Source organism: Corvus moneduloides, chromosome 4 (genome assembly GCF_009650955.1).
Source record: "Corvus moneduloides isolate bCorMon1 chromosome 4, bCorMon1.pri, whole genome shotgun sequence".
Classification (NCBI taxonomy): domain Eukaryota; kingdom Metazoa; phylum Chordata; class Aves; order Passeriformes; family Corvidae; genus Corvus; species Corvus moneduloides.
In genome coordinates this window covers 19,832,678-19,859,560 of record NC_045479.1, presented here as the reverse complement: position 1 = coordinate 19,859,560, position 26,883 = coordinate 19,832,678, and the positions used below count along the sequence as shown (strand labels likewise).

The following is a 26,883-nucleotide window of genomic DNA, read 5'->3' as shown; positions in this document are numbered from 1 at the left end:
TTCTTAGCACACCTAACTTAGTTTAGAATGCGTACAACCCTCCAAAGTATGATGATTATAATAAGACCTTAAATTGTCTCCTTAAATGGATACTCACTTGTGAACACAGACTGATATATGTGCATGTTTTGCCATCTCCAGAATATCCCTTCAGGCAATTACATACTGCCTACAAAGCAAAATCAGAAAACATGCATACATTGAAAAATGCTTGAAATTTTTTTCATCACACATATATATAGTTTTTTTTTTTTTTCCCCCAGATAATTTCATGGTGATATGATGTGCAATTTATTAAGATAAAAGTACATCATGTCTCCCACAGTAATTTCTTGGCCAGTATGAGCAACCATAAACTGAGATTGGGAAGTAACAATTTTCAATAGGCTCTATCTGCCTCTTCCCTACCTATCCATCTCTGGTCTCCTCTCTGCTGTCCTGGTCATTTGAAATGACCCCTCTGACATCTGCACATTATTTTCTTGCTGAAAAAACAGGCTAAAACCTTAATTTGTTTTCCTCACGTTTTTTGCATGTGTTGGTATTCCCCTCTCATCCCTTTCCTTCCCCTGCTTTCTTTAAGTCATGAAATGTACCTTCAAAACACACCTGGAATTGTGTCCTGATGCTACTGGCAGCTTCCCATGCAGTGGAAATGCATCTGACACTTTGTCTTAGTTACTTTATTTTGCACTTTCAGTTATCACGAAGATGATGAATAGTTGCAAAGAAATGAATTGTATTTTCCATTTCACTGCTTAATGGTTCTCAATTTAGAATTTACATTTAATATGTAGGGATGTGAAAATTCAATGAGATTTCTGCAGCAGAAATAAAACTGGGAGGTAGTCTAACAGCAGTGTTCTTGTACCTCCTGGATGAGTGAGAGTCCTACAGAAAGCAGATGCATTTCCCTCCTATAAATTTGCCTTTGCAGTGCTGGGATTTTGTAGTGGAGGTTGTTATTACTCTGATGTTGTTATTACTCTGATGTTAATTGCATCCTCATAGGTAAGGAAGAATAAATAAACAGGAAGAATAAATAAACAGCTACTACTTCTATCCCCAGTGAGGGTGTATGGAAGAAAATAGCCATCACCTGTCTTGTCTAGAGGGAGGGGGAAGGGGTTGAATGACTCTGTCCTCCCACCAGAAATGTGCTGACTTGTAAAGGACAGTGGAGGCAGAGTTATTTGTTTGCACTGGCAAAAAGGGCTGCTGGGTTTGTTGTCCTTTCTGTCCCTGAACAACTGGAAGGCAGGAGGTGGCTTTGACTCCTGCTTTCTTTTTCCTGCCTTGATCCTGAAGAATAACCATTGTGCAGTTCTCACTGGAGGATTACAGTCCTGCCAACAGCCAACATGAAACCACAGGGAGATGAAAAGAAGTGCTACAACCAGGGAGTTCAGCTTCTTTGGAAACTGTTAGAAAAATAAAATCACTAATCTGTGTCGCTCCACTGTCCTGACTGATCTGCTTCTCCTTTGTCCCCCTTTCTCTTTGGAGAGTATGTGGTACCTCTGTGTGGGAGAAGAGATCAGCAGAGGAGCGTGTGGATGCTGGAATGCTGTAAACCCTATGCAAGAGCTATGATTTAGGCCATTTTGTTTCCTTGTGAATACATTTGAGCTGTGCAGGGAGAAGGGCTAGTCTAAAATAGAATTTTTCCATGGACAGTTTCTAAAACAAGAAAAGAAACATCATCTAACAATACTTTCAAACTGACAGGTTTTCACATCAAAACCTTCCAGGAGGGAGAGAAACAACCACTTGAAATAGCAAAACACTGCTTTCCTCTGCAGTTTTGGATTTCTTTCACTGAAATTGACTTTTTAAAAATTTTTGTCTGCTCTCCCCTTCAAATGCCTTTTTGAGGGAAGCATATACTTTTCAGAATTGTTATGAAATTCACTTTTCTACATAAAAAACAAAGTTGACATGGGGAAATCTTTCTTTACACATAGTAAACACTTGACCAGGCCTATTTTTCTTCACTAACAAAGTACTCACTTGATTGGGTCCAGTCTGTGTGCATTCTGCATTTCTATCACATCCACCATTGTTCACCAGACAAGGGTTGATTTCTTTATAAAACAGAAACAGTGTAATAAAGAGAGAGAAATTCTGAAAACCCGAGGAGGAAGAAGTTAAAGCATACCAGGAATTCAGATTTATGACAAAATTAATTCCCCCAGCTATGTAGTACCTCAGTCTAGGTCTTCAGCTGTCTTGGTGAATGCTAAAGCCCTGCTAGCAGCGTTTCTGAAACCAAACCTGGGGAGGTGTGGTATGGTATCTAAAAGTCTTAGATTATGATGGTCAGAGGAGTGTGTTTCAGGCTGCTGAAGATGGGGTTATCCTTGCTAGAGGTAGATGTTGTTTGATAAGACTGTTCTTTGCTGCTGCAGGTGTGTGGTTTGCCAAGTAGTACCAGCCATGTGGCAGGAAGAGATGCCTTTGGCATTGGGGATATGCTATCAGCAAGTTGTACTTGATGCCATGATGACTTTTTGCCTTTTCTTTTGTACCCCTGTTATACCTTTTTACAGCTTCTGTGTTCTTAGTGCTTTTTGCCTACATTCTTGGACTTGTTTGTCAAGCTGAGAGACTAAACATTTTAGAAGCTTCGTAGCTAGGGATAAGTGTGCCCCAGACCCCAAGGTCCTCTCCAGAACACATTCTGTAAACTGAGATAGAACCATCCAGGGGAAGGTTCCCTGGGGAGGGGGGCTCACTCGAGCCTCTCCTTGGGGAATCTTTGATAGATATGCTAATTAGTAAGACCTATAATGTGATACAAGATCTTTTGGGGTGTGCATTGCAGTGTGCATTTCAGTGCATTCGACCTGGACATAGTGCACCTGAGGATCCTTAAAATAAATACCAAGGTAAAATCCCTTTTCCCCTTCTAACCGTGTATGACTCTTGATTTTAACACCAGGAAAAGGCATCACATTTCTGGGTCAGAGTGGAAGAAGAACCATCCCCCTGCAGGAAAACTTGCTCCCGTGCTATTCCTCTGTGTGATATATGAGACAGGGCCAGTGCTTACCAATGCAGACGATCCCATCTCCGGTGTAGCCGGCACTGCAGACACAGGCTCTGTTTCCTGGTGTTGTTCTCCTGCACTCTGCCTTGGCAGAACAGCCCCCGTTGCTGCTCTCACAGGCATCAATAGCTGAGCAGGGACAACAGCAGAGATTAAACCAAAGTGCTGGACTGGCTTCTTGCTTCTCATGAGGATCTGTCTCCATCTTTTAAAGGGATTTACTAACGCTTTCAGCACACAGAATCTTTCTGAATTAAGAGGTCACAGACTTCATTAGTGCCAGATATTTAATACCCATTATTGTTTCAAGAGGGAAAGTTGAGATGATGTTTCTAGTCTGGTATGTTAGAGTTCATCCAGACTGATTTTCCGTAACTTTCCATCTTCCAATTCTGCCCATTTCAACAAAGCACCAAAAAAAGGGATGTTTGTGTTCTTCTCTAGCTTAAATGGCCATTTAAGCATTTCCTGAGCTTGGCATTTTCTGCACACAGATCATATAACTTCTCTTGCAGGAAGTCTAGAACATAATGCCACCCAGCCCTCCTGTGACAGAAAGTCCTGGTTCTTATTCAGGTGGATACTCATCCTGTTTCTCCAACTCTGGATGAGCTGGATGATCATAACTTGAGAGCAGAGAGCGAGCCCTGTCTGGTCTTCAGTGTGGCTCAAATCCACCTGAATATTGCTTTAATTTTTGTTTCAAATTACCCTAAATTGCTGTTTCAGCAATGTCAGATGAGGAAGTTGATTTTTTTCTGCATCTAGTTTTGCCCAGGAGTCCCCTATAGGAGAACAAGGGTGAGTGGAGAGTGGCTTTGGGTGACCTGTGTCACCCAGCTCTTCCTGCACATGGGGAATTGCCCCCCAATAGATCAAAATGGATTTGCCTGTCTTGTGCCAGAAGAGAAAATTAAAGCAGGCAGAGTAAGAGAGGCAAAATTTGGGATCAGGACCCTGCAAGCCATCGTGAGTAAGTAGAAAAATGGGTTTCTGTTCTGAAAAGAATCAGCGTTTTAATTAGTTAAGAATTAAGAAAAATTACAATTATGATTATTGTAGCTGGAAGTAGTCTATTTTGGATAACCCAGATTCTTGGAGCACCATCTAGGATAAGGTACTATTGCCCCTTTCTGAGGGTCTCTTAAATCTCTCTAGTCTAAAGAAAGGGGTTTTACCACACCAGAAATCTGAGCAAGATCAGAAAGCTGAGGAAATGGTAGAGCTACACAGCTTCCAATAGCTGGAAGTGTTATTGTACCCTGAATTGGCCTCCCTTTGCTGGGCTGTGCTGGGAAAGGGAGTAAAAGTCGCAAACCAGGTTTCATTTCTCTGCAAACAATGGGCTGGGGCTGTGCACAGCACGTTCCCTTTTCTCTGGTCTCCCTCAGCACAAGACCTCACAACTTGGAGATTTGGAGCCCTTTGTTTGCTATGAATCCGCACCTGTTGGGCTGCTATTTGTTTTGAGGGAACTGGCAACAATTCTTGTTCTTTAACTGGTGCATGGGGAAGTGCTCATCTCTCACCAACTCTACTGTGACCAGAGAGTGCTTCAAGCATGCTTGTTTTTTTTTTTTTTTTTCCTAAAAGGGAAGAAACAAAGTTCACTTGCCTGTGCAGAATGTCCCGTTCCCCTCAAACCCAGCTGCACACTTGCAATAGGCAGTGCCATTTGATAGGAGAAGGCAGCTAATGGAAAAAAAAGGAGGGAGGCAACATTTAAAAGAGGGGGAAAAAAAACTGGTCAGGCCTTTTGTACAACCCTCGTTTTTGTGAGTTGTTCTGAAGGTAATGTTGCATAGAAATAACAAGGCATTTAACCATACAGTAGAAGAGGTAGCTAAAATGATAAAAATTGACCTAGCTGGACCAAGCTTTTCAAATGTATTTTGGATGTATTATTTTAGCTATTAGAATTACATACTTCGGTCTTTAAGTATCCCTTTTTTTTTTTTTTTTTTTGGTGCAGAACTTCAGAATTTGCATGTCTATCCATCCAAAGAGCTGTGCACAATTTTTGTTTGTGTGCACCCAATTTATGGGAGGATGCAGCCAGCAGAGTTCATCATTCCCCCTACTCCTGCCATGCCTGCACCTATCCTCACACTTACAGGTGTATGTCAGTGGATGAAAAATACACAACAGAAGAACAATCTGCTTCTGTCAGAAATAGCCTTGATTCCAGAGTGTGTGGGGTCCCCATAAGCAAATCTGAGAGTGTTGTTCTGCCAAAAAGCCTGGTAAAATACTGCTACTATGAACTGAAGGGCACAAACACACGGGGGAGAGAATGACCTACATCTGGGAAAAAGGGGATTTGCCCCTCTGGTTTCTCAAATCCTGCAGAAGAACTGTGACTGAAAATGTGGAGTCTTTGTAGCCACCTTTCCTTGTTTTTTTGAAATGTCTTGGCTAGTGTAAATCTTGCTGTCTGGTCAGTGCTGAGGGGACAGATGCACTTCAGTAAATGGCTCAGTGGGGCTCACTTGCTCCTTTGAAAACTAGTTAGTGTCCCAGTATTGGTGCTGGACTGGTGAGAGCATTTCTCTTTTGTTGTCGTTTGTATATTTTGATGTGAAGAGGAGAGCTTTGAACTTTTTGTCTTCATCATCATCTACATTAGATTTCCATTGCTCCTTATCTCTGTGAGATATGCTGCTGAGAAGTCATGAGCGAGGTGAACTATGGTTTTTGCCTTGCAAGAGATCCCCTTTTTCTCCCCTCTCCTCTAAATAAGTACATTTCATACATACTTAGCACTGGTGTGGCATGAGGCGTTACATGCGTCGTCTTCGATTTCTGCAAGTGGAAAAATTGAAGCAGGGATCAGAACCTTTTGGGTCAGATGCTGACTTCTAGGTTCAGAGTGTCTTGTTCCTACCACGTGGAGCTGGAGTCTGAGTTCTGCATCAGGCAACTGCGCTCTCAGTCTCTATAGAGACTCCATCTGTGGGGTCTGTGTAGATCAGTGGATACCACTGAAATTCACTTGGAAGGGTTGTGTCCTACTGTCAGGAAAACATTTCACCTGTCGTCATTGATCTGTATTTACTCGGGTGAATCTTGCATGATATTATTTTAGCTGTTAGAATTCCGTGCTTTGGTCTTTAAGTATCCCATTTTTAATATATTTTTATATGAATTATATAAGGGTAGGTTTTCTAAAGGAAATGACATTTTGCTCAGGTGTAGTAACTACAGCAACCCTCTTATAAAACTCTGCTTATTACTAATTATTTCCCTGGGAAAATTTAAAACTGATATTGAATGTTACTATTAATGTGTTTGTAACTTGTTTTTGTTTTATATTATGGGTAGGGTTTTGAAATAGTTACTGTATAATTTTAATTATGTCTAAATAGAATATAATTTGATTTGATATAGGAGCTGTATTAAGCCAGCACAAAATGATTTATTTGCTAATTTTTTTAAATCACATTAGCAAGAACATAATTTAATGTCTGGTGTTGTACAGCTACATCAACTTATTGAAGCACTTGTGAGGCTTTTGATCTGAGGGTCAAAATGTCCTGGGTAATCCTGCTCTAGAAAACATATAGCTTTAATAAATGGGATATTCTTTTGGGACAGATAGAGGGTGACACAGGTAGAGAATTAGCTAAGTAAGTGTCTCAGTGTCATGAGCAGTATCTCAGCTATCTCTCTAATAATACAGTAATTAATTGCCATAGCACCGGAATGTGACCCATATTTCACTGCATGGGGGAAGCTGCACTGGGATCTGATCGTGGCTGTAGTTCTGTCATTTTCTGAAATGCATACTTTTTACCTCAGGTAAAAAAAGGCAGGACACTCACCAGTCTCACACGTCACTCCTCTCCAGCCAACGTCACATTCACAGGAGCCGTCCCCATCGATCCCGCTGCTGCATTTCCCATGGACACAAGTGCACACTGTGGAAGAGGTGGGGGAAGCCACTGTCCCTGGCAGTGTAGCAGTGTGGGCAGCAAGGGGCAGGAAGTACAGTGGGGGTGGCCCAGACATCACCTGCTGATGGCATCTTCTGCTCTAGGCTGTTTCATTGCTTTGTCTGTGCCTTTTGGTTTCTAATGACACAATAACTCTAAATTCAAACTATGCTTATCTTCCTCTATTCCCAGGGTCTGAAACTGTATTTTAATAGGAAAGAATTAGTGAGAAATAGCAGTGCTAAAGAGGGTTGTTCTTGCTGGATTCTTTTCTAAGTCAGTGGTGTGCCAGAGTAGAAGACACTGTCTCCAGCTAAGGGATGAGAGAGCAAACACCATTATGGGGAAAGAAAAGAGGTTAATGATGTTTTTTATGACTCTGGCCTATTACCCTGAAATTGCAGTACCTTTCTAGAATCTAGAGTGGACGTGGTTAGAAGATAAAAGAGGAAGGTTTGTACACCTGGCAAGGCGAGCAAAGCTCCTGTGTGGTTTGGGGAGCTCAGTACCTTGGTCACAGTTGGGGCCGTATTTGCCCTCGCTGCAGCTCTCACAGGCCGTGCCCACAAACCCCTCCTCGCACTGGCAGGTGCCCGTGCCGTTGATGCCATCCAGGCACACGCCGTTCCCGAAGCAGGCGCTCCCGGCTTTTCCCGGGCAGGGCTGGCACTGCTGGCCGAAGAACCCCACGCAGCACTCCCTGGTCTGGAAACCCAGAAATGCTGTGCTGAGGGTCGGGGTGGCGAGCAGGGCAAACGAGAGATCTGGATTTTTACAAGGGCTTGTAGTGATGGGACAAGGGGGAATGGCTTCAAGCTGAAAGAGGGTAGGTTTAATTAGGTATAAGGAAGAAATTCTTTACTGTGAGGGTGGTGAGACACTGGCACAGGAGGCCCAGGGAAATTATGGATGCTCCATCCCTGGAAGTGTTCAGTGAAGATTGGATTGGGCTTTGAGAAACCTGGTGTAGGGGAAGGTGTCCCTGGGCATGGCAGAGGGGTGGGAATGAAGATATTTAAGTTCCCTTCCAACCCAAACTAGTCTTTGATTCAGTGATTTTTAGCAGTACATCAGCTCTGCTGGTCTGTGATCACACTCCTCAACATGCCAGGACTCAGGCTGTCACCCCCAGTCCTTGGTGGGACCCAGGTACTCTTCACCACCCCAGGGAAATGTGGACAGAATTTCTAGGGACAAGCATAGGGTTACCCTTCCCAAACCTGTGCTCTGTCTTCTACACCATGTCAGCTCCTGGCTTTCCCTGTGCTTTAACCTTTCAACCTCTGCTGTGTCCAGAATAAAGGCCAATAAACATATTGCCAGGAACTGCCCTGACATGCTGTATGAGCTTAGTGGGAATTATGAAGAGGGTGAAGCTCAGGGAAGGGGGTTCCTGGCCACCACCATAGAAATGTACCCCAATAAAAAGAGTGAACTCACAATGATGGTTTTAGCACACTTGGGCTGGCACCCGATCTGGATGGTGTACAGTCTCATGTGGTTTTCTGTGAGGACACAGTACTTCTTCTCCCCTGCCTGAGCAAATATTGGAGAAACAGATGCACTTCTGAATAATACTGATCAGCTACTTTCAAATGCGTAAAATTATGCATGCTGTGCACTGACTCACACGTTCACAATTAAAATGAAGGAAATACTTATAGAGATAAAAATGTATTAGCTAAATAATTTCTAGTGAGCATATGATCAGTTTAACTCAGTGTCTTGTGGTGTTTTAAAGTTGTCTAAAATTGCCTTGCTCAGAACTGAACAGATTCTACTCAGAAGTTTTACAAACATTTTTTTTTTCCATTTTTCACATTTTCTGATCTTTCTAGTTCCTCTTGGAAAACTGAGTTATGAAGTTCTGCAAAAGCAGCTGTTGAAACATTATCTTCCAGGCATGAACACAATTGGGAAAGATTATTTGCTGAAGAAAGCTTTTGTTCTCAGTACACCCTTGTGAGGAGATTGAGACAAGCATCCATCCAGCCTTTCATTGTAAAGGAATTGTTAATGATTTTGAGTTTTACCCATGAGGACTTAAATTTGGTTTTGCCAGTCAAGTACTTTGATGAGGTGGATGAGACTTGATCTGCTTTGGAATACCATTACTGGCATAATTAATTAAAAAATAATAAATAATAAAGGAAAATATACTTATGTAATCCCAGTGGAAGGGCTTTTGCAGATAGGTTAGGTACCAATAAACTCTAAATATCTGCAGTTCCCATGTGTTGGACCTGGGAATCCAAAGTCTCTATAATCTCCAAGTCTCCTTGTGACCCTAACTCACAGCATGTTGCTGGGGAGGGATTGAGTTTGCCCTTCTGTACATCTCTGGTTTGAAGGGCTCAAAGCTGATTCTGTAATTCCTTCTGGAGCAGGCATATTTCAGACCACATTTAACTCCCTTAAGTTTTGCATGGTAGAGGTAAACTTTGCAGTTTGAGGAGTCTTTAGTTGTCCTAGTGCATATGAGAAACCGGCCTTGAAAGATTAGTTTTATCTTTAAGCTGCCCTTCTGCTACCTTGATCCCAGGTAGATTAAAAAAAAAAAAATCTCTAAGGTCAGGGTGGATTGAGTCTATTGACTATAAGCATTATATGTAGCAGGCTGAAGTAAATACTGTATCTTTTGTTGAAACTGAGGCAATTATATTAAAAACAGGATTGAATGCATCTGTAGTCAGTTTTGATATAAAAAAGTCAACAACCCTAGCATTAATGAAAAAATACTTACTATTTCTTTTGTTCCTGGGGGACAACTTGATGGTTGTGAACAAATTCTGCACTTCTCCTTAAGCAACGCAGATGAGAGGTAGTTAACAGACTGTACAGAGCTGCAGGCAGGTTGTTTCATGGAAAAAACATGATTTCCAGCCATATTTCTAAATTTAGTCCTTGAGGGGCATTATTAGGATAACGTATTAGGTAAAGACGTTGAGGGAAGCTGTCCTGCTCAGCAAGGAAGGATATCCCTACGAGCGCCTCTGTGGGAATACTCTTCCCCCAAGGGGAAGAGGGAAAAATCATTTGGTCATTTTTGTTTGCTCTTCTAAAGTGATGCTTCCCACTTTATAAACAAGTAACCTGGCTACAAAGACACAGAATACTGCATTATTATTATTATTATCTGAATATTAGAGCTCAAGAATGTCTTGTTCCTGAGCTACTCTGCCTATATTTTATCCAGGCTGTCAGAACACTGATTTCAGGACCAAAGCTGTCCTAGGAGATGCTAAAACTCTGGTAGGAATATCCTTTGTGGAAAATGTGTGCATTCCTTGCTGGGAAGCAATATCACATGTCCTACACATTTGAGCTGTGTTTGGCTGTAGGTTTCTCTGAGGGGCCTTTAAGCATCTATACAAACAGGACCACTTACAGTGATCACGGTGTTATTGATATCACATCTGTTCTTCTGGATTTCCAGGACCTTTCCCAGCCCATGAATAATTCCTTTGTCTGTGGCAACATTTGCATAGCTTATAGGAGCATCGTTTACATATAGCTGCAAAAGACATGCAATCAGTTAGCACCAGAGGTGTTCCACAGCTCTGTGGTAACCTGAGCAGCGGGAGGTGGGAGAAAGGGAAAGGCATAGGGATCACTTAAGCAAAACCAACAAAGGTAGTTAGCATCAGGCACTTGCTCATATTCCAGCTGCTCCATTTAACTGCTTCACTGCATTGGAAGGCATGGCAAAAGCATGCCAAAAAAGGTGGGTTTCCTGTGTCTGGGGCATGAGGGGCTTCAAGGAAACCCTTCCAGCAGCTGCTCTTTCAAGGAAGACTTTAACTGACTCGATGCTACCCCCCACTCCCATCGTGCTCTCACCAGCAGCAGTCCCACTGCAGGTGCTTTTTCAAGGCTCAGCTGTGACCAGAGCAAAGGGCAGGGCTGAAACTCTGCTGGTGAGGAGCTTTCTTCCTTTGCCTATACCCAGAGGGAGTTCCAGGACAGAAAAGGAGGACCAAGTTCGCTTCCTGGCCCTGTCTCTTAATCTTGCTGTGCCTGATTTTTCCACAAGTGGTATTGAAAGGCAATTGATATTTGTTGCCCAGTGCTTTGAGCTCCTAGGATTGAAAGTGGACTAACTCCCCAGAAGATACAATTAATGTTTTATAATTGGGGGCAGGTTTCTAATAGCCCTTGGAAGTCAGATTAATGACTGCTTTGCAATGCAGGCTTGTAGTTGCTAGGGACAGATGTCTAAAATTCAATCTAAATGTGAACAGCACTACTGAAATCAAATTCAATCAAAGATACCTTCAAGGGTGACTTTGAATTGAGCAGGTCTGAGACAGGCCTTGCATCTGAGTGACAACTTTTGTGCTGTTAAGTCACAGAAGCTAATGAGGGATGCACAGTTCCTTTTGACTGTGTGTCAGTTTAAAGTTGAAGCTGGAGTTGTAAAAAGCAGGAAACCTGTTTCTCCCAGCAAGTGCAGACTGCAGTACCTGGCTGTTGTGGAGGAAGAACCCAACCTGGTAGGAGAACCCCAGCATGGTCTCCCTGTGCATGCCATTGTGCAGGTTGTTCTTCAGGAGCTTCTCATCCAGCACAACATGATAGCGGATTTGGCCCTCATCCTGCCAACACACAATTACATTCAGAGTTATGTAACAAAACCTGAAAAGTTACTAAGGAAAGCATTTTCCAAAGGGTTCAAGCCAAACATAAATTGCCTGGATTTAAAGAGAAGCTTCTCCAGTAGGCAGATATTTAATATCTACTCCTGTAGAGAGCCTGCATTCTTGTCATAATGAAAATTTTATTGACCATGGAGGATGAAAGACAATGAAACTGGGAGGACCAAGGTTTGCTTGAGCCTGAAACATCTGTTTTTGTGCATAGGGTTGGCTGATAAACTCAGGGAAAAGTCAGATGACTTTTTAGGCCTCTGAAATTCATGGGTTCTTTTGACATCAAAAGCTGTATATTCACGAGTGCTATTGTAATCTTTCCATACCTATTCGTTATTCCTTTAGGAATCCCTGAGTAACCTATAAGGGAATAAACTGTAGGTGAATGTTTAGAATAATTTATATATATATATATATATTTATATCTATAATCTTTAAAGACATCTTCAGTCAGTAAAGACTGAGAGTCATGTCTGTTAATTGAAAAGTTTTCTATGCCTAGTTGGTTGAGTATATTCGTATTTCATGGAAAAGTGATGAAGTTACTTTCTGCACACCAAAATTTTGTGTGGGCTTCCCAAGGCTTCTGCATCTTGTTTTGAAGCAGGAGACTCCCAGAACTCTACCCTACTGAGAGGAGGAAGCAGAGGCAGGATGTGTTGATGAGAGATTGACCAATGTGAGAGGAGCTGGGGCATTTGGAGAGGTTAGGAGCTGCCTAGCCAACAGACAGTGCTGCTGCAACTTTGCCTTTGCAGTAAAAGGTCCTTGTGGGAAATCCTGTTTCTCACTGTTCCCTTGTTCCAAATGTCCGTGCTGCTCCTGGCTCTTCTGCTCCTTCAAAAGTGTGTGAAAGCATGAAGTAGCTCCAGGATGTGAGATTTGTGATGTGGTCTGGCTGTGCCCACAGAGTGAAAGAGTGGCCTTGATGTCTCTTAGGGCTGGCCCTGTTCCATAGATTTGGCGAAGAAATATTTGCAGATGAGAAAGTGGGAATTAAGATAGAGCTAATCTCCATCAGTGTCCAGCCCAATTTAATATCCTGAATTTGATGAATTGGAAGAAAATCTAACTCTGATCCATCTTGATTTCTGTCTTTAATCACCAGCAGAGTTAGGATATCTCACCTCATCAGGGCCAAGAAATGGGGTCTCCTCCCTGTGCCAAACTCTTCCCTCTGCACTAGAGTTGTCCCAGGGGTTTCACAAGGAGGTTAAGCCTCAGGCAGACTTAACCTTATGGTTGTTTTCTGATTTTTTTTTTTTTTTTTGGCCAGATTGCCATGTCACAAAAGGTTGGGAGGATGGCAGAAAGATTGAAGAAACATTGGTGAGTAGTGGAAATGAAAATTATTTCTGTGTGTGTGTGTAATCCAGATCTACTGGGACTGATGTCCTATGTGTCTCTCAAAGTTTGTCATAAATTCTTCTTGTAGTGATGTGGAAATGATGATGTTTTGTCAGGAAACAACTAAAATAGTGTTCACAAGTCATTTGAGCAGATGGAGCTTGATCACTTGTGAACATGGGATTTTGCCGTGGGTCTACTGTTGGTAAATGATCTGGGATGAGTCATTTGAACCCTGTGCTCCTCAGCTTCCTGGCTGTAAGTGTGAAGACCATGCAAGTAGGGATAGAATGTGGCAGGGTAACTATTTCTGGAAGAGATAGGGAAGAATTAATGCCAGTCATGGGTGAAGCTTCCTCTGAAAGGTGCGTGGCTCTTGATATGGGCAATCCATAAAGCTGTACCAAATTGGAGAAAATACGAAGAAAGCTGCTGGGAAGATGCAGAAAAAGGATAGCTTATCTTGGGAGGGAACCAATAGGGTTGAGAAGGGGGTTTGAACTTGTAACTCTGTCAGGGTACAAATGCCAGAGAGAGAGTTGCTGCAGCTAAAACATTTTCCTGGCACAAGAATAAAGAGATATAAAGCGGCCTGAGGTATGCTGTCAAAATAATATAAGCTAGCTCTGGGCGTGAGGACATCACTCACCCAGTAAACTCATTTCAGTGTTTTTCCTGATCACTCCTGTACTGATCTTCTTTACACAAAAAACTCTCTCAAAATCCCAAACCAAAAAAAAGTCTACTGATAAGAGGTCTTGGAAATCACCATGTTTTTAATCTAAAGAAGGCCAAAACACAGAACATATAGCTAGGCTCTTCCAGCAAGTCAGGAAAATATAGGTGGATCCATCCCATTTCACCTTCTCTGGTGTTCTAGACAAAACCTAACTTACTGGAATTCTGGGAAACAAATCTCCTCCTGTATCCGTGTCCTTGTAACCCATTCACTTGAAACAAAGATTAAATACTGAGCTGTTAGGACAAGCCTTGTGAGTAGTACATACCAGAGTAGCAGATTTCTTGTCCTTTAGGTAATTTTCTACGGCATCATTACTTGGGGCAAAGACTGTGTATGTGTTTGCTGCTTCTATTTCATTAGCCAGGTTGTATTGCTGTTGTGAAACACATTAAATAAAATCAGAATCACCACTGATAGCCTGACACTAGTCCGAAATGCAAACAAAGCAGAGAGCTTCCTCTGTCCTGAAAACACCGTGAAAATGATGTGAAAGCTTACAATAATGTAGCCCCTGAAAATGGAGTAGTCAGGCATTTGCTCCAGGCGGGCCAGCAGCCTCGGCATGACAGCGCTGCGCAGCGGGGTCAGCACCTGCAAAGGAGCAGATATCCCACATCGCCTGCAAGCATCAGCTGCAGGACAAAGTGCTGCTCTGTGCAAACAGGTTTTTCAGCCTGTTAGTAGTTTCTGGGCGGTTAACTGTTCTGCACTGCTTGTGGTGCAGAGGAGCAAATCCTTATCAATATATTGTGTACCTTATCAATTACGTGAATGACCCCGTTTGTGGATGCGATGTCACTGGCCACAAAGTGAGCGCCCTCGAGGGTCAGGTTCTGGAAAAGCGAGAGGAGAGAGGGTTTGCATTGGCATTGTGGGGGTGGTGTTTTCCCAGCAGCTCATCCTGTGGATTTCCACACCTTCCCTAATGCTTGCCTAGGGCTGCACCATGGCACCGCTCACACCTGTCCCCACCAGAGGCTGGGTTACCCTCAGGGAATCACACACGGGGGAGGGCACTTTAGGACTCTTTGCTGTTCCTTGTGTGCAGACTGGCAAAGCCCTGGGCTGGCTTGCCCTGGAGTGGTTACCTGGGGTAGGTGGAGTTGCCCCCACCACACCCTCCCAGTTCTGTGCAGCTTTGAAGGACCCTGTTCATAACTTTTCCTTTGTTGCGTGGAGGTGGGGGGAACTTCCCCCTCCCTTAATGGGGATGAAGTGCTTACATGTGACTTGTGTATTTCCAGGAAATCCTCCTCCTAAGGTGAAATTTACCTAATAAAAAGGCTGAGGGGGAAGGGCTGTAATTTGTTATTTACCATTAAAGATACCTTCAGGTGGTTTAGGACTATGAAGTTGCATATGTGGAGATGTCTTATCACTGCTTCCTCCTACCTTCCCAGTTCCCTGAACTCGGTTGTTTGGTTTCCTTGATGCTCTTTGTCTTAATTTAGCCCACAAAGGCTGCTCCAGGCAGAGACTGCCCTTCTACTTGGTTACAGGACTGTCCAGTGTTTGCAGCAGCTACTGGGACATTAGAAATAAATAATATTGTGGACAAATTTCAGTGATGTCAAGTGGTGGAGATGAACAAGCTAATGTTTCTGCCAGAGGACCCGGTATACGTGAACTATGCCTTTAATTTTATGACATGGTCTCTTTTAAAAAAAGCATAATGTCTGCGTGGTTTTGTAATACAAGAAAGTCAGTGGCGGTGATGGTCAGGGGTTGGTGTGTGATACCACAGTGGTTTGCAGGTCATCTCACCCCATTTTCTTTAGACAAGTGTAGGAATTTGCTCTGTAGCGATGTTGGCAGCATGTCAGAGGACGATAAATTCTGGAAATCAGCAAAGCTGTAAGCTCCTGTCAGCATGTGATACCTAAAGGAAATTAACTGGATTTGAATGTTTTGTATTTTCTCTCTCTTTTTTCTTTCTCTTATTTCAGATAGGTATGCTTAGTGTGCTTTAAAACCGTGGTTTTAAACAGGAATTGCTTCTACAACACCTTGTTCAGCCATATTCTGGTCTTAGCTTGGCCTTTAAACATTTCTGACATAATACAAATAATGCCTTTTTTTCCAGTGGACTTGCTACAGAGATTTATACCACTGGAACTAAAAAGGGAATCCTATGCCCTTCCTTTAAAATCAAAATACCTGTCTTGCTCTAGTGGCTTCAAACCAAAGGCTTGTCCAGCATTGAAAGGAGTTAATTAAAAAACCCAACCCCCCAAACCATTAACGTACATAAGGAGAGTTGGAATGTTACTTTCTGACATCCAAAAGGCTTTCTCATCTTCATCCATGTTTTCAATTGCTTGCAGAGAAGGCACAAGCACAGTTAGGTTTGAGGTTGTGGACAACATTGAGTTTATCTTGGCCTCCTGCATGAAAGTAAAGAGGGTAAAATAATTCATTCTAAGGATGGTCTATAAATAGTAGCTGGTGACATTTTAAACAAGGTGGAGTATGTGACGTGCTTTGTGACCAGCCTGGAAAGGAAAAACTATTATACTGAGCAATGACTTGAACAGCAGCACTTAGAGCTGTACAAAAATGGTAAATGAGTGTCTATTTTTTACAGAATAGATTGCCAGCATTTAAAGGGCACAAATAATGTTCAGGTCAGGATTGTTTTTTATTAGGGCACACATAACTTGACTCCCACAAAAGTTAGCCTCTCTCATAGATCTTGTATTATGCACTTGAATGTTTAAAAAAGCATGGTGGTGATAAATGCTAGTGGTTACTGATAAATTCAAGTAACTTGATCTTACAGAGCACTCCATGCTGTTTAATAGATAGAAGGATTATGAACCATGAAATAAGAAACTCCTGTGACACAATGTTCCCATTTGGAAGAAGACTATTTAACATGGCAGGGATTTTTTTTCAAGATGTCCAAGAGTTATCTGTGCCCACTAAGCACTGCAGTGGAGCTTGCTGCTGACAGATCTAATTTTAGATGGGGATTGTGAGATCTGTGGCGTGCATGAATTAATTCATCTTCCATGTTTTTAGCTGCCTTAAGGATGGAAAGAGCCTCCACTGGAGAGGATTTTTCCATTTGTGTGGAAATTTTTTTTTTGAGTAAAAAATGGAGAGCTAAATATTTACAGGTGATCTTGCTGAAGATGGGATTCTCCAAACTTTTCACAGACTCCACAACTTGCCATTTTTGATACTGCAAAACTTGAGGGAGCAATGAGTTTGGGTTCTACCTTTTGCAGCTGGTATGCTGCCTAGAAGATGGTTTGCTTTGGATAGTCCTTCATTACCCATATTGGGTTTTAAGTCAAGAAGGGAATCAGGTCCCTTAAATAGTTGGGAATTTTGTCTCTGTTAAAATCATCTTTCTTTCTAGCCATTGTCCCTATCACCTTCCAAATATTTAAGTATAGAAACAGCAACAAACTTCCCCTTCTCATCCTTCCTGACTAGCAAGAAAAATATTTGGTTATGAAAAATGGTAAACATCACATTCCTGCTCGAGTACAAAGTTAAAACCTCACAGATGGATATCCCTATTTCGCTCATGTTTGTAGTTACCGATGTTTAAGTGATAGCATTTCTCTGAAGTGTAGCAGAAATTTCCACATCTGTTTCAGTAGATTATACAGAATCTTCCCTCTGATTTGTTCCCTCATTATCTAAAGAGCACAGTAACAGGTGAGCAGCATTTCCTCTTGTGCCCAATTCCTTTAAATTCTTTCGTTTCTCTGTAGTGTCCAGTGCCACAATCTGAGCTCAGGGCCAGGCAGACAACTGACCTGAATTAGCCGCATTGAGCTCTCTTAAGAAGCTCCCTGAGGTGTTCCTTGCAGTTATGTGCTTTAATGATCCCCAAGCCATCTACCTTTGAAAAGCCTGAAAACAACTAAAGTGCTGTGACTTCTTCTGATGCTATTCATTAACACATCACTGTTCTTTTTTGTTTGCCATGTATTTGCTATAGCCCTCTTATATTCAGGTTTTAAGCTCTTTCTGGGAGAGACTGGTTTTGACCTTTTTGCATACAGTGCCAATCACAGTAGGGTAGGACCTCTAATGTTACTGCTGGCCCAGTAATAAATGACAGCATGTGAAAATAGAAAGTAGATTGTGACAACCAATGTATCCAGAACTTCGGGGTTCAAAAACTAATTTGGTGTTTCTTCCATAAGCTGGAGCCAAACAAGTTAATCTCTTTCCTCATTGAGGTTGTTCAGCCTGGAGAAAAGAAGACTCCAGGGAGACCTTTTGTGGCCTTTCAGTACTTAAAGGGAGCTTGTAAGAAACATGGGGCAGACTTTTTAGCAGGATCTTTTGCAAAAGAATAAGGGATAATGGTTCTAAACTGAAAAAGGATGGATTTAGATTAGATATAAGAAAGTGGTGTGGTTTGTGGTTTGTTTTTTTTTTTTTTTTGTTTTTTTTTTTTTTTAACAGTGTGGGTGATGAAACACTGGAAGAGGTTGCTCAGGGAGGTGGTGGATGACCCATCCCTGGAGACATTTAGGGTCAGGCTGGGCAGGACTCTGAGCAACCTGATCTAGTTGAAGATGTTCCTGCTTTATGGCAGGGAGGTTGGACTAGATGGCATTTAAAGGTCCTTTTCTACTCAAACCCTTCTATGATTCTATTTCCTGCACCTGAGTCAGGCCTGCACGGACTGAGTTTTTTCCTGCTCTCTTGCTGTGCCAGCAGCACACTGACTGGCCACACACTTGCATTTTCCTGCTGTGGAGCACAGTGAAAATAGGGAGGGTAAGGCATTGTCTTCCCTTCCCACCTGTCATTTTATCAAATGAGAGAAATTGGAAGGAGCCATCTGGGGTCATGTTCAGTGTCTGCTTTTGCACCCTGCTGCTGGTCATCTGGCCTGCAGCGTGTTTTCATTCAAAGCTAGGCATGGCTTATGTAGCTCCCTGCCTCAGAGAGCAGGCTTGGAACCAGCTCTGCTGCTTATGGAGCTTCACTTGCTGAATTTGGGTTCAGAAGTTGTTTTTCAGGCAGAAATAGGGAACTAGATGATCAACCCCTCCATGACTGGTGGGAAAGGCACCCTGATGCCTCTCCTGATCTTCAGCTTCCTCTCTCTGATGGAGATATTGCTGTGAGGTTCCCATTTCTAAACTCTACAAGGCTCATGTTTTTCTGCAAACTTGAGCATTCTACAAAAATTAACCGTGAAGTGTACTTACATTAACCCACTGGTTAAAAGCAGATGCTTCTGACAGAGTGGATAGCTCCTGATTAGAAAGAAGAGAGATCAGTGAGTTTGTAAGCTATTACCAAAGTGCTCTGGCCTCTGGTGTAACTCACTGTCCGGCCTGGTTGATGTGACATGGAGGAGGATGTTTTCAGTGTGTGTGAAAAGAGAGGATATAAATGCTTTTTTAATCCTGATGCTTTCTGGTAATGGGAATGGTGAGTTACCAACTCTTGAAAATCAGGCCATTGCTTAGGGCTTAGGTGTGTACCTGATCTTGGTACATATCATGTGCTGACCCCAGGCTAAGCATTAATTTCCTGTGATTTTAAACTTAATTATTCTCTTAACTCCATGCAAAATTAATTGAAATATATGTTGTTTTAGCTGGTATTTGTACATCTTACACATCACCCAGCCCTTACTCTGCCACAGTACTTAGAACAGAGATAGATGATAGTATAAGCACGGGTGGCAGATAGTGCTGAGAGCCATGTAAGATTGTTGCCAGGAGCTGAAACTGAGGACACTTCCATTTTTTCTGTGCTTTTAAATGCATATTTATTTCACCAATTGACTTGCTTTGGTTTTATCTGCCTGTGGGTCATCACAGTTTGTTTCAACATGATAAATTGATCATTTCCACTGAGAGAGACTGCAGTGCCGAACTTCAGAAGAGCTGACTGCTTGATGCTCCCAGCTGGGAAGTGAGTGCTTAGCACTTCTGCAGGTCTGGACTTTGGGACTGGCATTTTTCAATTTGTTTTCACTTTCAAATTTTCAATTTGTTTGAAGCCAGAAATATGCTCTGCTCCCTTAGGCCCCTTTCTAAGCCATGCTTCTAAACACAACAGATCATTTATGAGTCAGTCAAGTGTCTCCCATTGGAACACTCTTTGCAGAGATCACTGGTGAGCATCATGTTTTTCTGACTGTTTATAAAGGCTTTGCCATTCTCTGTGGTTAAGATCTAGTGTGCAGTAGGTCCTGTGCCCAGAGGAAGTGACCACCTTACTTACCTCTGCAGCATTTCCGTAGCATATTCTACCGTCCCCCTCGTAGCCCTTTGGGCACACACACTCCCAGCCACGAGAAGACTCAAACTGACAAGTTGCCTTCAAACCAGAAAGAGAGAGAATTTGTCAAATACTCAGGAGACCACTCCAGCAATGATGATCTGTAAAGCCTCTTACTAGGACCCATTTATATACAAGCATAAACTCACACAGGATCTTTTTACCATCTTCTGCGGGTGTTCTCACCTTCCTATAGGACACACTCCATCAGCCCAGGGCACTAACCCCCTCACCTACCCACCGTGCACAAAGTCTGTAGGAATCGAAACCCTTGCTCCCCCTTGTCTTATTTCTTCCCTACGTATTCTGGGCCCTATTCTTTCACTTGGCTATGCAGATCCATGCTCTGCTCCCCAGTGCTCCTCACTTCAGCTCTGTCCCTGTGCCCCACCTGAGGCTGGGACTAAAGGCTGCAGCAGAGCACATGCAGCTACTGATAAAGCTGATAGATGCCTGGGTAGAGATGCTTGCCTTGGGTAAATATCCTAACAGGATAATGCATCCATGTTGTAATTGCTGGTAGAGAAACAGCATTTATTTATTGCAGGCTCGAGATAATCCTTCTGTACTGGCAGATTTGGGAGCAGCCCTTTGCAGCCTGTCCTCAGCTCATGTACCACACTGATGTGGTTCACACAGAGCTTTTTGTGCTTGTAGAACTGCTTGGGAAGTGCTTTCTCAAACAGAAATTGCAGGTTTGAAATGGCAAATAAATTCTATGGTGTGCGCAAGAGGCGAGGTGTGATATGTATCTGAACATTTTGTTCGGGGAATGATTAATTACTCACCAGATGATGGCATTTTCCATTTTGTTCCAGGCACGAGTTTATGGGTGTGCATTCAATTCCATTCCCCTGAAATCCATCCTTACACTTACAGTCATTCTGTCGTTTCGACAAAACACAGCAATTCATTAAAATGATTAAAATAGTGTACATGTTCTAGACACAGTGAATTAGTTTCTCTGTGTTTCTGTAGCTTAGCACTGACTTCAGTGGAATGACACTGATTAATATCTCCAGAAGACCTTTATTCCTGACATCTACTAATGCACTTACAAAAAATGTGTTTGCTGCCAGAGCCCCACCACATAGAAAGGAGGCAGCACTGGGATAGGAATTTAGGGAGACTGTTTTGGGTAGAGAGCACCATGTGGAAATAACATTGTGGCTGTGAGGGAGAGGAGGATTTGGGGAAGAAAAGAGGGTAGGAAGTGCAAGCTCTGGCACAGCAAAATGGTTGAGGACTTGCGCTGAAGGTGGCATTGAATGTGAGGACCTACCTGACCCGGCCCAACGTATATGCAGGTGGCATTCTTGTGGCACCGTGCCGTGGTGGGCAGCAGGCAGTTGTTGATGGCTGAGCAGTCCCTTCCATCGCCTGTCCATCCTGCCTGGCAAACACATCTGTGCTCCCCCGGGCCTGTCTGAATGCACTCAGCCTGGGGGACATGCAGAGGCATCCATTCAGGACTCTTAGGGGACAGCTGGCTTTAGCCATAAGGCTTGTCTAAGCCATTGTGGTGTCTGGGGAAAGAGCCTGGAACTCCAATGAAAACTCTGACTCTTCTGCAAAAGTTTCTGGCAAAACCTTCCCCTTTGCTTACCTTTCTGTGGGAAAAGCACATACTTACGTTGATATTGCAGCCACCAGGGTCTAAAGCAGCACAAGGATCAACTTTGCTGCAGCTCAAGCCATCTCCCTCATAGCCAGGTTTGCAAACACAGCTACAGAGACAAGAGGAGGAAGGAGGCGTTAGGCGTGACAGGACAGCTCTAAAGTGAAGTGATTGTTTTCCACTGCAACGTGCTATTTATAGGCAGCTTAAAATCGGTAACCTTGGATTCGTGATGCAAGTAGCTCAAGTGTGCACATTATGGGGTTTTTTTTCCAAAATGTTGACTGGGTTAATTGACTCAAATCAGGGATCCATTCTCTATGTACAAGATAGGGAGTGAAATTAATTCTGAGCTGACGTTATCATTGCAAAGTTGAGCTAACAGCTCTAAATTATTTATGGGCTGCCTATGCTCTTGTTTAGCGACACAAGATGGCTCTCTCCTTGAAATGCATGCAAGACAGTGAGTCCCCCTGTCTCCCAGGGTCCCTCCCCAGGATTAACCTTTGTTGGAGGGAATTACTTAAGCTCTCAGGTTCTGCAGCATCCCCCATTGTGCTTTGTTGTGACTCGTCATGGATACACTGCACCAAGAGGCGAACTTGCTGCATGTGAAGGTGAGCTTGAGGCAAGTGCAAGGCAGCTGTAGCAGTGACAGAGTTTTGTGACCAGTCCTGTCAGAACTGAGGAACCTGTGCTGAATTCGGTAGTGCTGTGCCATGAAAAACGTATCAGAGCTGACCAGAGTGAGATATCTATCCCCAAACAGAGAATTTCATTCTTTTTCAGCAAGGTTTAAACTCCCAGATCACTAAGGGATGGTTAGAAATAAGAGCTTCCTAAAAGCCTCTGTAGATGTTGGTAGGAAGGGAGCCTTTTAACTGAGGATCAGATCTGTATGCAACTATCTTTCAGTGGTAAATATATGAGGTACAGGGTATTGAGAACTCTTAATTATTATCTTGCAACTCAAGGCTGATGTGGTGCATGATTGCTTATTTGCTGCATAGCAGTATTGCAGTGACTGCTGTGTGTGTCCTGCTGCCAGGGACAGTTTTGGTCAGACAAATGGGAAGGAGCTGCAGCATAGTGAATATTAATTTGAAGCAAGTTACTGACTTACCTCACTGTGCCATTGCTAAGATGACAGTCTGCATGTGCATGGCAGAGCTGCAGGGAGGGCTCGCAGGGAACAATCTGCTTCTCACAGAGTTTCCCTGTGTATCCAGTTCTGCATGATCCAGGAAGACAGGTCCCATCGCTGTCTACTCGGTTATCACACTGCCCATGAAGGCAGAGGCACTCTACCAGAGATCAATTACAATGTGCAATTCCATAGTGGAAAAAGGCATTTATCCTTACAATCTCTTATGAATCAGCTCTTCCCATTTTTTTTCAAGAATCTAAGATTTTGTATTTTTTAATCTCACTTTGATGGAGGACTTGTTTGTTAATCCTAGCCATGTCTTTCCCGGTGTGTTTTATGGGTAACTATTTAAAACCCGTTGTATTTTTACAGTGCACTTATCAATGAATTTCAAAGTGCTTCAGAGAAGTAGGAACAAAATGCTATGTCCTAGACTATTAAAGTTATTAATTGCATGACTTTTGCTGTGCTTTCAGTGATAGGGTAAGCCTTTAAACACTGAGCCCACACATCCCACAGATTGCAAAGTGCTGGGTACACAGAGCAGCAGCACAGACCTACCGGCACTTTTCTAGGACTGGGTGGATTAGTGCTACTGGGAGGCACAGCAGTGTACCTAAAGGACACAGCAGGAAAGCTTTGTGCATTCCAAAGTAGTGCCAGTGGTGACCAGTAAAGCAAACACTTATTACTTTGGTGGGACTGGAGTATAGGAACTGCCACAGTTCCTTATGGAATTCGTGTCTCAGCTTTTGTCCATGTACCTCTGAACCTTCAAGTGAGCCATGCTTCATGACTGGCATGCTGTTTCATAGCAAAAAAGACTAAAAATTGTTTTGTAGATGCAGAATGTATGTATGTTTGATGTTATGTATGCTGTAAACTCTCAAATGTATTATGGTTTGGCTCAGTAGGATTAAATCTGTCAGTGCAGAATATAAACTATAAAATAGATCAGAAATTATTCAGTAAGGGTAGTTAAGTGGCCTCAACATGACCTGTTTATAGATCTGTTTTTTCTTAGATTATATATGGTTGTCACTGCAGGCAGAATCTGTTCTGTTGTGGGCAATAGCAGATGGGAACAGAATAGCAAAGATTTTCTTTTCAATTACTTAAGTGAGGGAGACAGGAATTAAAAAAACCCAATAAATTAGTATAAAACAAGCTATGCCCCATGGGAAAAGTAATTTAGAGTATTTGCACTGACCTTGGGCTTATGATGTGTCCCTTTGAAATAAGAAATGAAAATAACCCAGGAACATCTTTCTCATCCTCCACAGGGACTATTTAGCAACCAGTTAACTCCTACCTGGACATCACTAGGGTCCAAAAGAAATAGCCCATGCTCTTGTGCTGAGGCTGTACAGCTGCACTTACCTTTGTCACACTGAGGTCCATATTTGCCAGGGTCTGAGCAGAACTGGCAGCTCAAGCCTTGAAATGCCTCAGAGCAAACACAAGTGCCATTTCCACCCAGGCCATCCATGCACTGTGGTATGGAAGGGAGTTGATTGTTATGTATGAATTCAAACAAGTCTTTACCCTAGAAAAGAGACTATATGCCTGTTGATATTTTGTGACTCTGATAGACTCTCAGGAAGAACCCCAGTTCTGCTGAAAAAGGTGTTTCAAAGCAAAAACCGTATGCTTTTTCTTTACTGCTGTATATTCTATGTTTCTTTGCAGTTTCTATGTGAGAATAGTGAGCTGGGCCATTACTCTGTGCTGTGCAAATTAAAAGCATGAGAATGGGCCACTCAGCCTTGCCTGTGTGCTGTGTGTTGGCACCCTAGAAATCTGCAATTTGGACATCTGAGAGGGGACAGTTTCATTTTCCCTCCTGCCTATAACTGAACCTGAAATTCATGGCCATCACTGCACACAGATGGAGGGGGCTGCCCTTGTGGAGCCCAATATTCCTGCTGTGCAGAAATGCTCCTGGGACTTTTGGGACATAGCTCATCCTTCCTCCCCTGGAGTGCAGGGTGCTGCTGGATGCTCTGCTTACCTGCCCATTTCCTGAGCAGGGTTTGGAGAAACCTCCTGGACACGGTCTGCACTCAGCGCCAAAGAAGCCTTTGCAACACTTTGGTTCCTGCAAAATAAAGGGAATATCCTCTTTTTCAGTGCTTTAGGGCAGAGGCAGGGCACAAAGACCAAATCTTTGTGTTTTGGCCCTCTGGGAAAGGCCCATAGAGATAACTGTCTCTGAAAAGCATTGTGTTGAACCAGAACCAGCTCTACAATGGCCTTTTTAAAAACCAGGAGGGGCACTGACAGTTCAATAAGGGGATGCATAGACCACCAGATATTGCCCTTGTTCTCATCAGACTCAGTGTTAGAAATCCCCATCATGTCCCCACTTATGAACACACCAGTGTGTATCTGCTCATATTGTGTACACTGTCTTATTTGCCAGTGGGCGTGCAGTGCCATTAGGATGCAGGCAGTCTCCTTTGCATCTGAGATCAGGAACCTCAAGATGTTTCACCCCAGGGAGATGCTGTGACAGCCAGGCATGCAGCTTTGGTCTTCCTCCTTCCCCTCTGCACCAGGGTGGGATTTAGCTACCATGCAGCTCTATATGGCCTTTTCAGTTGTATCTCTTGTTTCATTTGTGAATTGGTTTCTTGATCTGTTTATTTATGAAGAGAGAGTGTATTAGAAAAGACTCATTTATATGTGTGATTCAAGGGAAAGAGGAATCAGCAAAAGGCTTACAAAGTTTACAGTTTTTATACTTATCTGCCTGTTACCAAGTGGTGCTCATGAAGTGCAGAAGCCTGTTTAGGAGCCCCAGAAGCCAGAAGGATATAAGTACTTCTTGGGGGCTAATGACTTCTGCAAGAACCAGACTTGCCAAGCAGTAGTCGGGGCATGGCTCCTATGGGTGCTTCCCACTCACTGTTACCCAATATCATGGGAAATTCTGGGAGAAGAGTGGCTGGGACCAGGAGGGGATGAGTTGTCTTGTTCTTCATGGGTGAAGCTGTATGGGAAAATGAATACACCTGCTCTTGGAGCCTTATGTGTAAACTCCTGCATGGCAGAGTATGAGTGTGCTGTTGTCAGTAACATAGGACAGCTAATCTGTGTTTTTCCTGATATTTAGCTCTGAGATGTACACTAGCTCCTCTCAGCCTGGTGTAGAAGTGTATGGAAGCTACATGGACATGTCCAAACATCTCTCAACTCCAAAAGGAAAGTTCACCATGTATAAGATAGTATTTTGGAAAATTTTACATACGCTTCACCTTAAGGAGCTGCAATTCTATACCTTTACTGTTATAGTGCAGTTTCTAGCACAGCTGAGTTTTTGAAAGGTTGGGTGTTCAATAATGCACCTCTGTTTTGAGAGAGGCTGGACCATGCACAAAAGGGGAAGCATTACTATTTGTAAACTATATAGAATTCTGTGACACAGTCTTAATATCACGGCACAATTTACCTGGAGAACAGAAAGCACCTTGCTACTATTGCATTTTAAACTTTTATTAAATAATGTATTTTTCACAATATGAAATTCCTTTTCATTGTTTCTGTCTACTAATTCACAGGACTACTATCAGTGAATTTTTATAAAATGGGGAATAAAATTCCCATGATAGCTAGACTTGAATTTTGTATGTGGAGAGATGTGCGGCTAAATTTGCATCTCTTGGATACAAAGCAGATGGGAGCTCTTCAATCCTTCCTGAACTTGTGTCTGCAGACTGTTACTTCAGGGAGGACGCTTAATCAAAAGGAAACTTTTAACAGATGTGAGGTCTATTTTAAACATATTCAGTTTATTAACTCTCAAAGCGTCATCACAGTGATTCTCATTCCTCACATCTCTCCTCGGCTGAAATAGAACTTAACCTGAGGAACAAATAAGAGCTTCTATGAAGTATACAGGGAATTTTGCAACATCAAAAAAAATAATGCTGAAATTACCAGATGATTCAGTCATTGCCAAAAAGAGATGAAAGTACCATCTATATTTGTATTTTTATGCAGTCTCCTGTATTCATATCTGGTTCTTTTCCTCACTGTACTGGGAGAGCAGTAACCAACATATGGGCATGCCTTCCACCTGTGCCTTTTGTGCAACTGCTGAGCCTGTCTGGAAATGTCACCCATGATGGGC

The 26,883-nt window shown here is 42.8% G+C and overlaps 1 protein-coding gene across 1 annotated transcript in view; it reads right to left on the bottom strand.

Annotated features, from left to right (window-relative positions):
• Positions 1-26,883, bottom strand: part of STAB2 (stabilin 2) — a 76,553-nt gene that overhangs the window by 21,432 nt on the left and 28,238 nt on the right. Inside the window, exons 19-42 of the mRNA XM_032106275.1 lie at positions 24,763-24,849; positions 24,132-24,243; positions 22,728-22,908; positions 21,620-21,713; positions 21,269-21,427; positions 20,775-20,870; positions 19,930-20,025; positions 18,903-18,950; positions 15,967-16,103; positions 15,484-15,598; positions 14,475-14,552; positions 14,218-14,310; positions 13,985-14,092; positions 11,445-11,576; positions 10,370-10,495; positions 9,725-9,781; positions 8,422-8,517; positions 7,491-7,686; positions 6,871-6,966; positions 5,806-5,851; positions 4,665-4,741; positions 3,053-3,178; positions 2,011-2,084; positions 98-169 (exon numbers count right to left, since the gene is read on the bottom strand). Of these exons, the coding sequence (XP_031962166.1) occupies positions 98-169; positions 2,011-2,084; positions 3,053-3,178; positions 4,665-4,741; positions 5,806-5,851; positions 6,871-6,966; positions 7,491-7,686; positions 8,422-8,517; positions 9,725-9,781; positions 10,370-10,495; positions 11,445-11,576; positions 13,985-14,092; positions 14,218-14,310; positions 14,475-14,552; positions 15,484-15,598; positions 15,967-16,103; positions 18,903-18,950; positions 19,930-20,025; positions 20,775-20,870; positions 21,269-21,427; positions 21,620-21,713; positions 22,728-22,908; positions 24,132-24,243; positions 24,763-24,849 (2,502 nt within the window). The remainder of the gene's footprint in view (positions 1-97; positions 170-2,010; positions 2,085-3,052; positions 3,179-4,664; positions 4,742-5,805; positions 5,852-6,870; positions 6,967-7,490; positions 7,687-8,421; positions 8,518-9,724; positions 9,782-10,369; positions 10,496-11,444; positions 11,577-13,984; positions 14,093-14,217; positions 14,311-14,474; positions 14,553-15,483; positions 15,599-15,966; positions 16,104-18,902; positions 18,951-19,929; positions 20,026-20,774; positions 20,871-21,268; positions 21,428-21,619; positions 21,714-22,727; positions 22,909-24,131; positions 24,244-24,762; positions 24,850-26,883) is intronic.